Raw genomic sequence first — 15512 nt, 5'->3', positions numbered from 1 at the left:
TCGGCTCTGTGATACACTTGCCTTCATTATAGCCATTGTTGCTATTTATTTCTGCTGTGAGGGCATAGATGGGATGAGTCAATGACTGTTTTGGTCAATGCCTCACTACATCAAAATGCAAACTGGCTGGGAATTGTACATTTGCATATTAGTCTGAAGAAGGTCCCCACCCAAAATGTCTCCACAATTTCCTCCACATGTTGCCTGGCCCGCTGAGTTTCTTCAGCAATTTCTGTTTTGCAGTGATTTTACTTCCCCGAGGCTAGAAGAGAGGGAGACACCGAAGGGGTGGGGTGCTCAGTGGGGTGTAGGGAGTGGGGATTTGAAGGTGGAGAAACTGGGAATTGGGAATTTGCTGGCATTGACTGCAGTGATCAATCACAGAGGCTCTCTTACTGGATGTGAGATTATGAACACGGGCACCTTTTCTGGAAGAGACTGAAACAATAGCACCCTTTCTGGAAGGACGTTTAGAATATCAGCCCCTTCTGGAAGGTAACTCAAATTTCAATGTACCTTAACTGGGACATGTGACAATAAACTGACCTTGAAACCTTGAAGTTCGAAGACAATAGCACTCTTTCTGGAAGAGAAATTAGGAATACTGCCGACGTTTCATGAGGGGGTGGGGGGGGGGGAATGGAAGAGTGGGAAGGACACGGGTGTGAAGGCTGCATAAATGTTTGGAGATGTGTGGTCTCCTGGGCCGTTGCTGCTGGAGTGAGACCAGTGTGTTCAGCTTACCATCAACAGGGACTCCAAGACAATGTTATCCAAGTTTGCTTGCAATGCTCAGAAGGTACAGCTGGTCTGTAAAATTCATGTTAGGGCACAAGATTGACATGGGAAATGGCAGTTGAATTTTTTTAAATTACAATGACATTTTCATTTTTGCAAATTAGTAATGTGAAAATTGACTTTCTATTATCTAAAGCTGAAAATCAAACAAATCTATGCAATTTAAGCTATGGTTGTGTATTTTTATTGACTTTTATGTGGGAAATGGTCTAATGTCTCCCTTTATGCTACTTAAAATAATTGTCATTTTATTTCCTTGATACCAATTATTCAAACAATTGAAATGTATAATTTACTTCAATGAATTAACAAGTTTTAAAAGTGATGTAGTTTTCTCCAACAGCGTGTGTATCCAGAATGAAGTGGGTTTTTTTCTTCAATTTCTACACTCAAATCTGTTGTTTGGTCATTGCATATTAGCAGAACATTCTTTACATATTTATCTTTTAAAAAAAAAAATCATTTTTGCTTTTTATTCTCTGCCAAGTGCGTAACATTTGTCAATGTCCTACATGAAGACTTAACCATGATAAAACTTATTCGGACATGATTTTTATAAGGGACAACTATGGTGAAACAAATAGATGAAAGGATAAAAAAAAATTGAGCAGACGCCCCTATTTAATAAATTTAATTTATGTCTTAATTTTGAAACTTAATGCTCTTTCTTGACTCTCTCTGCACCAGGAGCGCTGTCTGAGTGAAATTCACATGGTGCAAAGCCAAGGTTATACAGACACACACCATAACCAAGAAGAAAAACGAGCGGAGCACTGACCTGAACCTCTTCGGTGACAACGTCGATATATTTGCTGACATAAAAATAGCGATGAACAGGAAGTTCATCGCCATATTTACGCTGTAATTAAGACGGCTAAATCACAGTGTACGGTAAATCCTTTAAAAGAGGGGGGGGGGGGGAGGGTGGAGGAGGGAGAAGGTGCGGAGTCAACTTTTCAGAAGCCAGAGATACACGGCTGTAAAGCTCGGCGGACATTAACATTACCGGTCGGTTATCCTTGATTCTGAAAACTACTGCTAACGTTTTTTTCCCCCTAATGAGCCAATTTACCAGTCAATACCGGCTACAACCCTCGTGAATCTACGAGAACCTTCGACCTCCTGGCAACCCACTAGGACCTCCTGGCGACCCACCTACGGCACGAGAATTCTCGCTACTCTCCATGGCGGCTTCATTCTAGTCACCGCTAATTTTTCAACATGTTGAAAAATTTGCGGCGACAATAATGAGGCCCTGACTAGTTCCCAGAATGTGGGAACTCCTCACGACCATGAAGGCGACTCCCCGGCAACCACCCGCGAACATGTGGCGACCATGTGGCAACTGCATAGTCTCCTGCAGTTGCTTAAAAAGTCGCCTAAGTGGGACAGGCCCATTAACTTGATAAATATCAAAGGAAAACAATTTAACAATTTTATGATTCAGTCCAGAAATGAAATGATTACACTATTTCAACTAGTTGTTGAAATATTCTATAGGAATAACTGACATTCCCAAGAACAAGTTAACTTTTTATTTTAACGTATCAGCAAACAGCAGCATTATCAAACCACATTTGATAACATGCCACCCAAGGATAAAAAAAGCAATCAAAGGTTTGATCAGAAAGGTAGGTTTTAAAGGATATCTTAAAGAAGGTAGGAGAGGTGCAATGTCAAAATAAAATTGAAGGACTAAATTTTGCAGAATTTAAGGCCGTGACACCTTGAGGTAAAGACACTAGAGGTGGGGAATTTATATTGGTGGTGGACACTGTGGTGGTGGGCCTGATCTCAGACAACAATGAGAAGGCCTACCGGGAGGAGGTGGCTGATCTAGCACTCTGGTGCCAGGATAACAGCCTCCTCTTGAACATCAAAAAAACAAAGGAGCTGATCATGGACTTTAGGAGGGCACATCATCCGAGGACGTACACTCCATTGAAGATAAATCGGAACGGCTGTTGAATGTTTAGTAGAGTGTTAAATTTGTTCATGATACATGTATTTTTTATTTCTATTTATTTTTTCATGCACACTGAATGGACACTGGTTGAGCAACGTTTTTTTTGTTTCCTCTGGGTATGCGAATACTCAGGAAATGACAATAAAGATATACAATACAATAAATGGGGATCCTGTGGATAGGGTGAACTGTTTTAAATATCTGGGAGTCCACATCTCCGAGGATATGACATGGGCATCACACGCCTCAGCACTCGTGAGTAAGGCAAGGCAGCGCCTTTACCACCTCAGGCAATTGAGGAAATTCAGAGTGTCTCCGAGGATCCTCCAGTGCTTCTACGCAGCGGCGGTGGAAAGCATCTTGTCCGGGAGCAAGGCTCTGCAGAGAATAGTGCGTTTGGCCGAACGCACTATGGGAACTTCACTCGCCCCCCTGCAGGAACTATACAACAGGAGGTGCAACTCCAGAGCAAATAAAATCATGGGAGACCCCTTCCACCCCTGCAACGGACTGTTCCAGCTGCTACGGTCAGGCAAACGCCTCCGTTGCCATGCGGTGAGAACGGAGAGGTTGAGAAGGAGTTTCTTCCCAGAGGCAATTCGGACTGTAAACGCCCATCTCACCAGGGACTAACTCTACTGAACGTTTTTCCTTCCATTATTTATTATGTAAAAGAATATGTGTGTTATGATTGTGTTTATAATTTGTTTGGTTGTTTTGTTGTTTGTCTTTTGCACAAAAGTCCGTGAGCATTGCCACTTTCATTTCACTGCACATCTCGTATGTGTATGTGACAAATAAACTTGACTTGACTGTCAGGGATGAAATAAATATCAGAGGGCAGAGGAGCTTGAGGTGGTTACAGTGACAAGGTCCAAGTCATTAACAGGTTTGGGAAACAAAGGTAAAAACATTAAAATTAAAGTATTGGTAAACCAGGAGCCAAAGTAGATCAATGAAAATACAGACAATAAGCAAATGGGATTTGGTGTGTGAGTAGTAATTGAAAGACTTATGAGCATGAAGGACGGAAAATGAACGATGTATGCTGGAATAGTCAAATCTAGGCGCAAAATAAATGGAAGACCAAGGTACACCTTAAGGAAGACAACTCAGATATATTACAAGAGAGGACAAGCAGAAATACACACTGTTAATCTTTCCCATCAAACTGTTCCAGTTCAAGTTATTTTGTTGTGAGTGCATGCTCTGATGCTGACCGCAGCTCATAAAATCAATGGTTTTCATGGCTTCAGAAAGCTTCATGCACACTTTTTTCCTGCTTGAGGAATTATGACACACTGCAGAGATATATTTTTGATAGAATAAAATTACTCCTTCACATTAGAACATGACCCGGGCACTTTTCTACCTGGACCCAATGATATAAAGCAACACATCCAAGCACCAGAAACGGTGAGCCTTTGACTGCAAGAGGGGAAATCTCTTCAAACAATAGAGGAAAATATCGATCAACATCTTCTCCATGATGAATACCAGTTTGGTGACCTTCTCACACACTGATGCCCATGTTAAAACCTATAGTGTGATCGAGGAATAATGGATCATCACAGTCACAAGAGTATTAAGGAAAGAGGGAGGTTATTCTGAAAAAGATAGATCACATAGATGTATCAGGATAGAGGCGTGGCAATGGTATTCTTCAAAAGGACAAGGAGCCAATAATAGGGTCTGCTTGTGGAACGGTAGGCGGCGCGGCTCTAGCCAGCAGCGGCCTCTGCAGCCTGTCCGCGTTTTTATTATTTTCTGTCTGTTTTTATGTGGTTTTTGTTATTTTATGTTGGGGTGTGTGTGTGGGGGGATGGGGGTGGGGTGGGAGGGGGGGGGAACCTTTTGAATCTCTCCCTGCACTGGAGACCCGACCTTTTCTCGTCGGGTCTCAGTTGTCGTTGAGGCCGCAACGAGGAGCGGCCTCCAACGGGAAGAAGCCGGGGACTCTGGTGCCGACTCACCGTTGCCGTCGCGGAGCTGGCTGAGACCGGAGCGGGTGGAGCGGTGGAGGAGTGCTGCTGCTGCTGCTGCCGCTGCTGCTGAGTCGGAGGCTGCTACTGCGGGTCTGCGGACGGCGGCACCGGGAGCCCGCGGATCCCTGGAGGGAGACCGCTTTTCGGGGCTCCTGCAACGGCGAATTCTCCCGCCCGAGTTGCGGGGTTGAAGAGCTCCTGGAGCGGGGCCTGACACCACTGCCCCGCGCGGCTGGAATGGCCGCGGGGGACTTTGCGAGCGCACACCGGGGGCTCCAACACCAAGACCCGGTGTGCGACCTCGCACCACCCGGCGTGGCTTCAATAGCCGCGGGACAATCGCCATCGCCAGCCGGGGGCTTTGACTTTGACTCTGACATCGGGGGGGGGGGGGGAGTGCAGGGGAGAGAAAAGTTTTTTTGGCCTTCCATCACAGCTATGTGATGGATGTTTATGTAAAATGTAATTATGTTGTGTCTGGGGTCTATTTGTGTGTAATGTATGGCTGCAGAAACGGCATTTCGTTTGGACCTCCAGGGGTCAAAATGACAATTAAATTGACTCTTGACTCTTGGAAGGCCAAATAAGAAATCGATGGTTGGCTGTTTATCTGGAATGGAACCAACAGAGTACACTGGAGTCTCAGGTGGAAAGTGAATTCAGAGAGGGCATGAGGACAGATGAGTAGGAACTAGGTAGAGAGCTAATGAATTAAACCTGGGCATGGCTTGGAGGTGGGACTGCAACAGGCTGCAGTCATAATGTCATAGAGTATGAAAACAGGGCCTTCGGCCCAACTTGACAATAGACAATAGGTGCAGGAGTAGGTAATTCAGCCCTTTGAGCCAGCACCAACATTCAATGTGATCATGGCTGATCATCCCCAATCAGTACCCTGTTCCTGCCTTCTCCCCATATCCCCCGACTCCGCTATTTTTAAGAGCCCCATCTAGCTCTCTCTTGAAAGCATCCAGAGAACCTGCCTCCACCGCCCTGCGAGGCAGAGAATTCCACAGACTCGCCACTGACTGTGAGAAAAAGTGTTTCCTCGTCTCCATTCTAAATGGCTTACTCCTTATTCTTAAACTGTGGCCCCTGGTTCTGGACTCCCCCAACATCAGGAACATGCTTCCTGCCTCCAGCATGTCCAAACCCTTAACAATCTTATATGTTTCAATGAGATGCCCTCTCATCCTTCTAAACTCCAGAGTGTACAAGCCCTTCCAGGAATTAACTTTGTAAACCTACGCTGCACTTTCTCAATAGCAAGAATGTCCTTCCTCAAATTAGGGGACCAAAACTGCACACAATATCCAGGTGTGGTCTCACTCGGGCACCGTTTTTGCTACCAAAGTGGATAACCTCACATTTATCTGCAATAAACTTAATCTGCAATGCATCTGCCCACTCCCCCAACCTGTCCAAGTCTCCTTGCATTCTCATAGCATCCTCCTTACAGTTCACACTGCCACGCAAACCAAGATGCCCCATCCAGGCTAGTTTAATTAGTGCATGTTTGCCCCATATGCCTCTAAAACCTTCCTTTCCATGTACATGTGCAAGTCTTTTAAATATTGTTATGGTACCTCCTTTAACTACCTCCTCTAGCAGCTTGTTCCACATATCTACCACCCTCTAAGTGAAAAAATATGCCCCTCAGATTCACATTAAATCTTGCTCCTCTCATCTTAAACCCATGTCTTCTGGATTTTCATTCCCCAACCTAAGGCAAAGACTATGCATTTATCATATCTATTCCCCTCATGATTTTATATATCTCTACAAGATCATCCCCAGCCTTCTGCACTCCAAGGAATAAAGTTCTAGTCCGCCCAACCTCTCCTTATTTTTCAGCCCCTCAGGTCCTGGCAACATCCTTGTAAATCTCTGCACTCTTTCCAGTTTAATGACATCCTTGCTATAGCAGGGTGGCTAAAACTGAACACTGTACTCCAAATGTGGCCTCACCCAATGTATATGGATAGGAAATGCTTGGAGGGATATGGGTCAAAAACAGGCAAGTTGGACTATTTTGGTTTTGCAACTTGGTTTGCATGGGTGAATAGGGCGGAAAATCTGTTTCTATATAGCTGCATGACTCTACGATGGACATATGTGATCCCTTCTTTCATGATTTCACAGACATTTGAGCATTATTGTTTCAAAATGAATATTTCCTTGCTGTTGTGTTGCAAGTTTAGACTTTGTGGAGCGGAAAAGTCAAAGGTGTGGGTATGGGGTTTTGGGGCGACGCAACGTCAAGATACAAGGAGGAAAGAGACCTGAACGGACGTTATCAAGTTGAGTGACACCAAAGTTCAGGAGCATGCCACAGAAGTTGGAAGAAGGGTTAGGAGGAGGAGGTTGGCTGTGCAAGAAAAAAAAACCTGGAGTTATTTTTGCTCTGCAGGATGATCCTAAAGCACTGGAAAGGTTAAACTGAGGAGACTGAGGCTCAATAGCATTTGATATGGTCCCATCAAATATGCTAAGGGGTTGTTAGGCCAGCAGTCACTGGAAAAGCACATTTATTTCACGTAGCAGTTCAAATTTAAGAAAGTAAAAAAATCTACATTTCGTACAGTGAACGAACAAATCATTATGTTAAACATTTTAAGTTGTGCAGCTGACATCAAAAAGACTGCAGAGATCCTTGTCATTTGAGAGATAACATTCTGGGAAATAGTTTAGCTATTTAAAAAAAGATTACTTTAAAAGGAAGTAAAATTCTCAAGCAGTTTGGTATTCATGCCGATCCCTTTAGAACTTTAGACTGAAGGCGACCAGGTAAGGATCAGATGCAACTTCACCACATGGATGAAATACTTCAGGGAGTGGTTCACGGCCTGAGCAGCCAAACATAGAAGATAGAACAGTACAGCACAGGAACAGGCCCTTCGGCCCACTATATCTGTGCAGAACGTGATGCCACGACCAACGCTTATCTGCCAAGTCTGTCCAACCTCTCCTTGCAGCTAATACCCCCAATCCAGGCATCATTCTGGCAAAGCTCCTCTCCAATCTTTCCAGAGCTTCTACTACCGCTCTGTAATGGGGTGACCAAAATTGCATGCGATACTCCAATTGCGGCCTCACCAAATTCCTATAAAGCTGCATCAAGGCTTCCTGACTCGTGCTCAATGCTCTGACCAATGATGGCAAACATACCAAATGCCATCAGATCATCTAAGTGAGATCATCTAAAACTCTACTGCTTTTGTCCTAATTATTCCTAGCTTTAATCATCGTCTTCTTCTTCTGAGTCAATGGTAAATTTCACCATCGGCTAAGCAATGGCTTCGAGCAGCGTTTCATATTTTGCGTGGTTTTGGCATGAATTATTATTGCTAGAGGACAGTGTGGTACATTTGCAGTAAGTGAGTCGAAAATCTTGAGTGTTGGGTGTAGTAAGGCTGTTCTTTGTAGATGGTTCCAGTGAATGAGTAATGAATGTCATTAAGCTTGGCCTCTCAGATGCACAAGTTTCATGAGCATTGCTAACCTGCAATGGGCCATGGTTAAACACTGTCTCAATTTAGAAATTAACATGCATGTTGTTGTAAATTCATGCATTCTCCATCCTCAAATCTCTACTCTCCTTCCATCCCAAGATACCTGTGGTCCTCCGATTCGAAATGTTGTCCTTTGGAGACTGTGCTTCGGGTTCTAGGCTCTAGAATTACCAATCTAAACCTTTCCATTTCCATACTGCTCTCCCCCCATTGAACACCCTCCTTGAACCCACCTTTTGGTCACCTGCCCCAATGTTTCTCTTATATGACTTGGTGTCCAATGTGGTTTGACAATCCTCGTGTGAATAGCCTTAGGGCATTTTCCTCTGTTGCACGATCACTACAGGTACATATTATAGTAATTTCTTTGGCTTACAATAAGTATGGCACCTTCCAGATCTGCTCCCATCCACCCTATACTGATGAACTTCTGGGACCTTGTTTTTTATTCCATTGGGTTTTGCTGTTTTTCCAAATGAATACTTTCCAACATGTCTTTATACAAAACAAACGTCAAGCAAAACTAAATGGAATGTAGATAAAACATTATCTTTGTCCCATCGACAGTTTAGAGTGGTCATATTTCACTATCATACCAACCGTAAAATAATAAGCACTCAGGTGTGCTGGTACTTATAAATGAAAAGCAAATTTAAATATTGTCATTAAATCTTCATATTAATAGGGCTCAATTCAATGTCAATGACATGTTGAGAAACCTAGGATTTACCTGCAAAATTGGTTTTGTCTCCAGACCATTTTACTACTTGCTGAAGGCAGTACGAATCCGTGGTTTTCCAACCAAGAAGTAAAACCAAAACTACCCCACGAAGTATGCAAGGGTAATTAATATGAATGCACAACGTCTTCTGGCTTGAATTTTATTACAGTGATAATTTCTCTTCAAATCACCTGTACATTTCAATTCAGCCTTTTTCCCATTCTATAATTGTGTAAAATAAAATGCTATTCAGAATGTTAGTGCCTCGCCTTTTTAAAAAGTTTGTGTTCACAAAATAAATTTTGGTTGTAGGCTGGCTGCTGCCCAATTCTTTGCCTTGTCTTTTTAACAAGTTTGTGTTCACAAAATGAATTTTGGTTGTCGGATTGCTGCAGCCCAATTGTTTGCCTTGGCTTTTAAAATCGTTGCAACAGTTGGCTGCCAGCCCAAGAATCCATTCGGCCCACAATGTCTAAACTAGCCCTCTGGAAACCAGTACCTTCGGCCCGCAACACCCATACTAGCGCAACAGAAAGCCCCCCCCCCCCCCCCCCCCCCCCCCAAACTGGCAGGCAATATTGGAATTGGTGGAGAGGTGGAATATTGCGTTGGTGACCAGCCCTCCCGTGTGATGCTGGGACCCAACGGATCCCACTTAGTCTAGTAACAGATAAAAATCAATACATTTTGACATTTTTCTTATTTTCGTCATATATAACGATTTTTCTATATTTGTTGCTGTTCCTTACCTTCTTTAAGTCTGTTGTTGGAAGAACTAGACATACATTGAACGTCATTTTTCCATATGTCAGCGGTTGTAAGTCAAAGGCAATGGCCTCAGGAACAGCCAAAATTATGGAGAGAACCCAAATACCGATGATCTCTAATGCAGTCAATAGAGGTACTCCGATCCCCTGAACACGGCTCCAAGAGACAACAGCTCTGTATCTGTTTCATAAGCACAGAAATCTCTGTTAAATTTACATAAGCATTATTTAAAACTGTATTCTCTCTAACCTGTACACAGAGAATAAGGCCAAAGATGAGATATGTATAAAAGTGATTCATTAAGCATCAATTGCATTGATAGGTTACAAATAGGAACAAAGATCTTTGATCAGTTCACCAACACAGCCCAACACTGTTATAGAGTCACGGAGACACGCATCACAACAACAGACTCTTTGGCCCAGCCTGACCAGGTTTTAAAACTGAGCTTGTTCCATTTGCCTACATTTGGACCATATCCATTACATAAATTCCTATCCATCTACTTGTCAAAATGTATTTTTAATGTTATTACTTTACCCATCCCTAATGCTTCCTCTGGAAATTCGTTTTAATAACGCACTATCCAACGTGAATAAATAGCTCCTCAGCTCTCTTGTAAATCTTTCCCCTCTCAACTTAAACCTATAGTGCCAAGTTCTGGACTCAATGCTGAGAAAAACGGTGACCATTCATTCATCTTAATCTTTGCCTCTAATGAGTTTGTGTAGCTCAGAGTCACAGATAGGAAGAAAGACAGAGAGGAGTAGAACACCAGGTTGAGTGGTGCAATAAAAACAACCTCTTGCTCAGTGTCGACAAGACTGAAGAACTAAACGTTTATTCAGAAAGGGGTAGTCGAGAGACTACATGCCAGTGTTCTTTGGCGGATCAGTGGTGGAGAGAGTTAGAAGCTTCAAATTCTGGGCATTAACATCTCCGATGACCTGTGCTAGGCCCAGCACCCAGATGTAGTCATGAAGAAGGCATGACATGCCTCTATGTCCTTAGAAGGTTAAAGCGGTTCAGTACGTTTCCAAATAACAAACTTTCCAGAGATGTACTGTAGAAAGTATACTGACTGGTTACACTGGTAACCAATTCCTGGTGTAGGAATTACAACACACAGGAACACAAGAGGCTGCAGAGAGTAGGGGGTCAGCCCAGTCTTTCACGGACACAGACCTCCCCTCCTTCCCAAACATTTACACGAGATGATGCCTCAAGATGGCATCTACAATCAAGCATTCCCACCATCCAGGTGATGCCCTCTTTTCACTCCTACCATCGGACAGGAGGTACACAAGCCTGAAGTCCTACACCACCAGGTTCAGGAGCAGCACCACTCCTACAACTATATTGTTCTTGAAACGATATTGTTCCTGCACAACCCTAATCCTATCTAGACAACAAAACACTATGGTCCACCTCTTGTAGTATCATAACCTTGTTTTTATTTTAAATTATGTTTTGCACTAATATCTGTGTCTATGTCTATATCCAAGTGTATGACCTGTGATGTGATGCTGCTGCAGCTGTACATCATCGCACTTGTGCATATGACAATAAGCTCAACTTGATTGACTAATCACTGAGAGCACTGCAAGTGGGATTGAAGAAATCATTCTGAAAGCTGATGGGATTTGACAAATCTGGCAATGGTAAATGACGGGCAGAGTTGGAGTCTGATGTCCCAGACAGTGTGCACATTTTGTAACAGGATGAAAATGGAATCCACCAACTGCCTCTCAACCTCCACTGTTCTCTGCCTTGGGTATTTGCTTGTAATTGAAGCAGGCCAGATTTGGCAACAGATTACCCAGGATGTGAAGCACAGGATCAGCAGACTGCACAGCCCGACAGCTCTGTGCTGCGTTCTCTGTCCTCCACCCACTCTATTTACTTAACTGTACTAACAACATTTGCTCCAACTTCATTCTCTTTGATGTCCTACTTCCTCTTGCGCAAATCACTGCTTTTCACTTAAACTCCATGAACTCTGTTCTCAGCCTTTTCTTGCTGCCAAGGTTTCTCAGCAAATCTTTTCAGTGTTGATCAGTGGGGAATGGAGCCTAGGAATGGGATAGCATTGGGGACTATCTCACTGAGAACATGGGATCATGTAATTAATCCATTGTATCAATCTCCGAAGTGCCTACTTTCCACAAACAAATGTCGAGAGAAGGCACAGCTGATTTGTGAGCATGAGGGCTGCTACTAACAGAAGTCTCTGTTGCTGTTGCAGCAATGCAATCTGCATCTCTTCCATGATGATCATGGAATAGCAGCCAGCACCCCCCCCCCCCCCTCTTTTAATGCGTAAATGACGTCACGCGTGAACTTTGCGCGACTTCCAGTTGGTCGCGCCAAACGCACGCAATCGCATGCAAGTGCGACAGGTCGTTAACACATTGGCCTGGAGGGTAAAGTTGGGGTGAATGAAAGGCAATAAAGGGTTGGTGTGTGGACTTGCAGAAGTAGGTTTTGCACTTGGCAGGGAGTAAATGCAAAACATTTAATAAATGGACGCAGTTGTACTTCCTAAAATATATACATCCATTATCCCTCTGGTATTTTATACATGAATTATAATCCAGAGGCAAAAACTGCAGATGCTGGAATCTTGTGTAGAACGCAAAACACTGGAGTCTGAAGAAGGAGAGTTAGAGGAAGGATCCTGACCCAAAACATTGTTTATTCATGTCATCCAGAGATGCTGCCTGAAACAGAGTTACTTCAACACTTTGCGCTCTATGTGTTATATTTGAAGTATATTCCCAGTATTAATGTGTAGGAAAGAACTGCAGATGTTGGTTTAAACCGAACATTGACAGAAAATGCTGGAGTAACTCAGTGGGACAGGCAGCATCTTTGGAGAGAAGGAATGGGTGAAGTTTCGGGTTGAAACCCTTCTTCAGACTGATGTCAGGAGAGAGGGAGATACATAGATAAGGAAGTGTAAACTGGGAGAAGGCATCAGCAACAAAGCAAACAGAGATAAAATGTAGTCAGAGACAGTAAGAGTGGTCAGAGAACTGGGAAGTGAGAGGGATGGAAGGAGAGGAAAAGCAAGGGCTTCTTGAAGTTAGAGAAGTCAATGTTCATACCACTGGGGTGTAAGCTGCCCAGGCGAAATACGAGGTGCTGTTCCTAAAATCTGTGCTGGGCCTCACTCTGACAATGTAGGAGGCCCAGGATGGAATGGTCAGTGTGGGAATGGGAGGGGGAGTTAAAGTGTTTAGCAACCGGGAGATCAGATAGGTTTAGGCAGACTGAGCGGAGATATTCAGTGAAATGATCGGTGACCCTGCGCTTGGTCTTGCTGATATATAGGAGTCCGCACCTGGAACAGCGGATACAGTAGATGAGGTTGGAGGAGGTGCAAGTGAACCTCTGCCTCACCTCAGAAGACTGTCGGGGTCCTTGTTAAGTATTAATGCAAATTGAATATGCGTGGCTTTGAAAGGAAAACTCCTCCACTTTTCTAGTTTCCCAGTTCCCCATAAAATTTTGATCTGTTTCTCAGTCAGTTAATAGACATGGCACCCTGACTTCTGCTTCTGTGCTGCGAGACCCAAATTAAATGAGCTGAATGGAGCACCAAACACTAGATGAAAATGTTAACAATCTTTACACTACCTGTCATTTTCTTCATGCATTCGCAGCAACAGAATACTGAATATGCTACAGCTATTTTGCAACACAAAGACCATCCGGGTAAACTCAGGAGGGTTGTGATAAAGAAAGAGGGCTCAGAAATATTAGGCACTGAAGGTGTCACAATGGCATAGTCGTAGCGTTGCTGCCTAAAGGGGCTTTCCCACTTGGGCGACCTAATCCGCGATTTCGTCCTTGACTCATACTCGCAGCGTGGTCGACACGAGGTCCTAGGAGGTCATTGTAACTCTCCTTCATGCTCGAGAGTAATCCCTGTGCACTCGAGGCCTCAGCTAGGTCGCGGCGTATTTTTCAACATGTTGAAAAATGCCCGCGAGTAAAAAAAGGTCGCCATGGGAAAAAAGCGATACTTTTTTTTACTCGTAGGTTTAGTCGTAGTAGGTCCTAGGTAATCGAGGGCGGTCGAAGGTAGTCGAAGGTGGTCGTAAATAGTCTTCATCATAGTTGAAGGGAGGTCGAAAGAGATAGTCTTCACTCTCCACTATTCGGTGTCCAATTTTCCCGAAGTTAGTCGGAGCTAGTCGAAGCTAGTCTTCAATATGGTCGCAGGAGATCGGAGGAGGTCTTCTACATAGTCGATGGAGGTTTTCAACATGACATTTTTTCACTCTCCTAATCTCTTCTAAATTCGACAATTAGGTCGCCCATGTGGGCCAGCCCATTTACAGCGCCAGAGCATAATTGTGTATGCTTCATTGATTTCATCTCTCATTCTTCTCAACATTACAGAGAAGGGGACTAGCATACCCAATCTCTACTTGAATGACAGTCCCATTCTCCCAGGAACCAGTCTAGTGAATCTTCACTTCATTATATGAATTATATAATTTTTCAACCCATCTGTCGTGTTGTAATCTAGTCATTCAACTCATCTATATTCATTTGCCATCCTCACTGTAATATATTTTCACTTACTTTCTTGTCATGAGCAAACTTGGAAATGCTTGTCCTCTCAGTCAAACTATTGATTTAGATGGAGACAAAAGGAACTGCAGATATTGGAATCCTGAGCAAAACACAAAGTGCTGGAAGAACAGTGGGTCAGACAGCATCTGTGGAGGGAATGGCTAGGTGACGTTTCAGTCTGAAATGGGGACACAACCCGAAACGTGTCTGACCCGTTGAGTTGTTGTTTTCCAAGTGTCCTACTTAAAATATTCACTGTTGTTTTCCAAGTGTCTTCCTTAAATTGCGGCAATTTAAATTATCATTGCAAGCATTCACCAAAACATTATTTATTTGCTTGAACATATGCTCAATATGTTTGTATCAAACATTTACTCTGCTTATTAGGAAGTGCTAACGCATTTGGAATTAATTGCCTACGCAATTAAGTAAATCGCTTCAATATGTGCCATCATGTCACATGCGTGAGATACCATCATGAGGAAATTATCTATACTTTTCTGGTTCAACTCATTCTTTGCCAAAAAAAATTTCCATCATGACAATGCCACCTCAAAGTTATTTATCTCTCAGTTCAACTGAACATAATTCGTCAGCCATTTGTTTGTTTCAACAGATGCTTGCAGGACATTTTCCCGGTGGTTCTTTCAGCAGAACAGACTGGAAATTCAATGAAAATTCTTCAGATCCCACACTATACATTCAGTGGAAAATTGGCTAAGCCTACATCAAAAAGAGTAGGTTTATCAAATAATGTTTAGGAAAATTACATGGATCTCCAGTTGACCTTAGCCAAGAGCTTTGGGAACCATCATGGAACTTCAAGACCTGTCATCTACAATTCCAGCTGGACAAAGACCACTCACCCATGGTACTTGCCCAACAACTGAGACCGTTCATTCCCGACCCGATACGTTGTCTGTTCATTTCCCTCCACAGATGCTGACTGACCCACTGAGTTCCACCAGCACTTTACTTTTGTGTTCAGGATTCCAGCATCTGCAGTCTCTGGAATCAATCTGCCACACAGAGTCATAGAGCTCGGAAACAGGCCCTTAATCCCACTCTGTCCATACCTACCATCAGGTACCTATCTGCACCAATCACATTTTCCAGCACTTGGCCCTTGTCTACAATGCCATGTCAACTAAGGTGGCCAGGTAAATGATTCTTAAATA

General features: G+C 43.4%; 1 protein-coding gene across 3 annotated transcripts in view; it reads right to left on the bottom strand.

Moving 5' to 3' along the window:
• ednraa (endothelin receptor type Aa) overlaps positions 1-15512 on the bottom strand; it is a 92195-nt gene that overhangs the window by 63396 nt on the left and 13287 nt on the right. For 2 of the 3 annotated variants that reach the window (XM_055646501.1, XM_055646483.1), the window contains exon 3: positions 9732-9930. The exons of the other annotated variant lie outside the window; for it this stretch is intronic. In XM_055646501.1, the coding sequence (XP_055502476.1) occupies positions 9732-9930 (199 nt within the window). The remainder of the gene's footprint in view (positions 1-9731; positions 9931-15512) is intronic. 3 annotated transcript variants of the gene reach the window in all.

Source organism: Leucoraja erinacea, chromosome 1 (genome assembly GCF_028641065.1).
Source record: "Leucoraja erinacea ecotype New England chromosome 1, Leri_hhj_1, whole genome shotgun sequence".
Classification (NCBI taxonomy): Eukaryota; Metazoa; Chordata; class Chondrichthyes; order Rajiformes; family Rajidae; genus Leucoraja; species Leucoraja erinaceus.
Note: the sequence above shows the minus strand (reverse complement) of the source record. Positions and strands in the feature narration are given on the sequence as shown.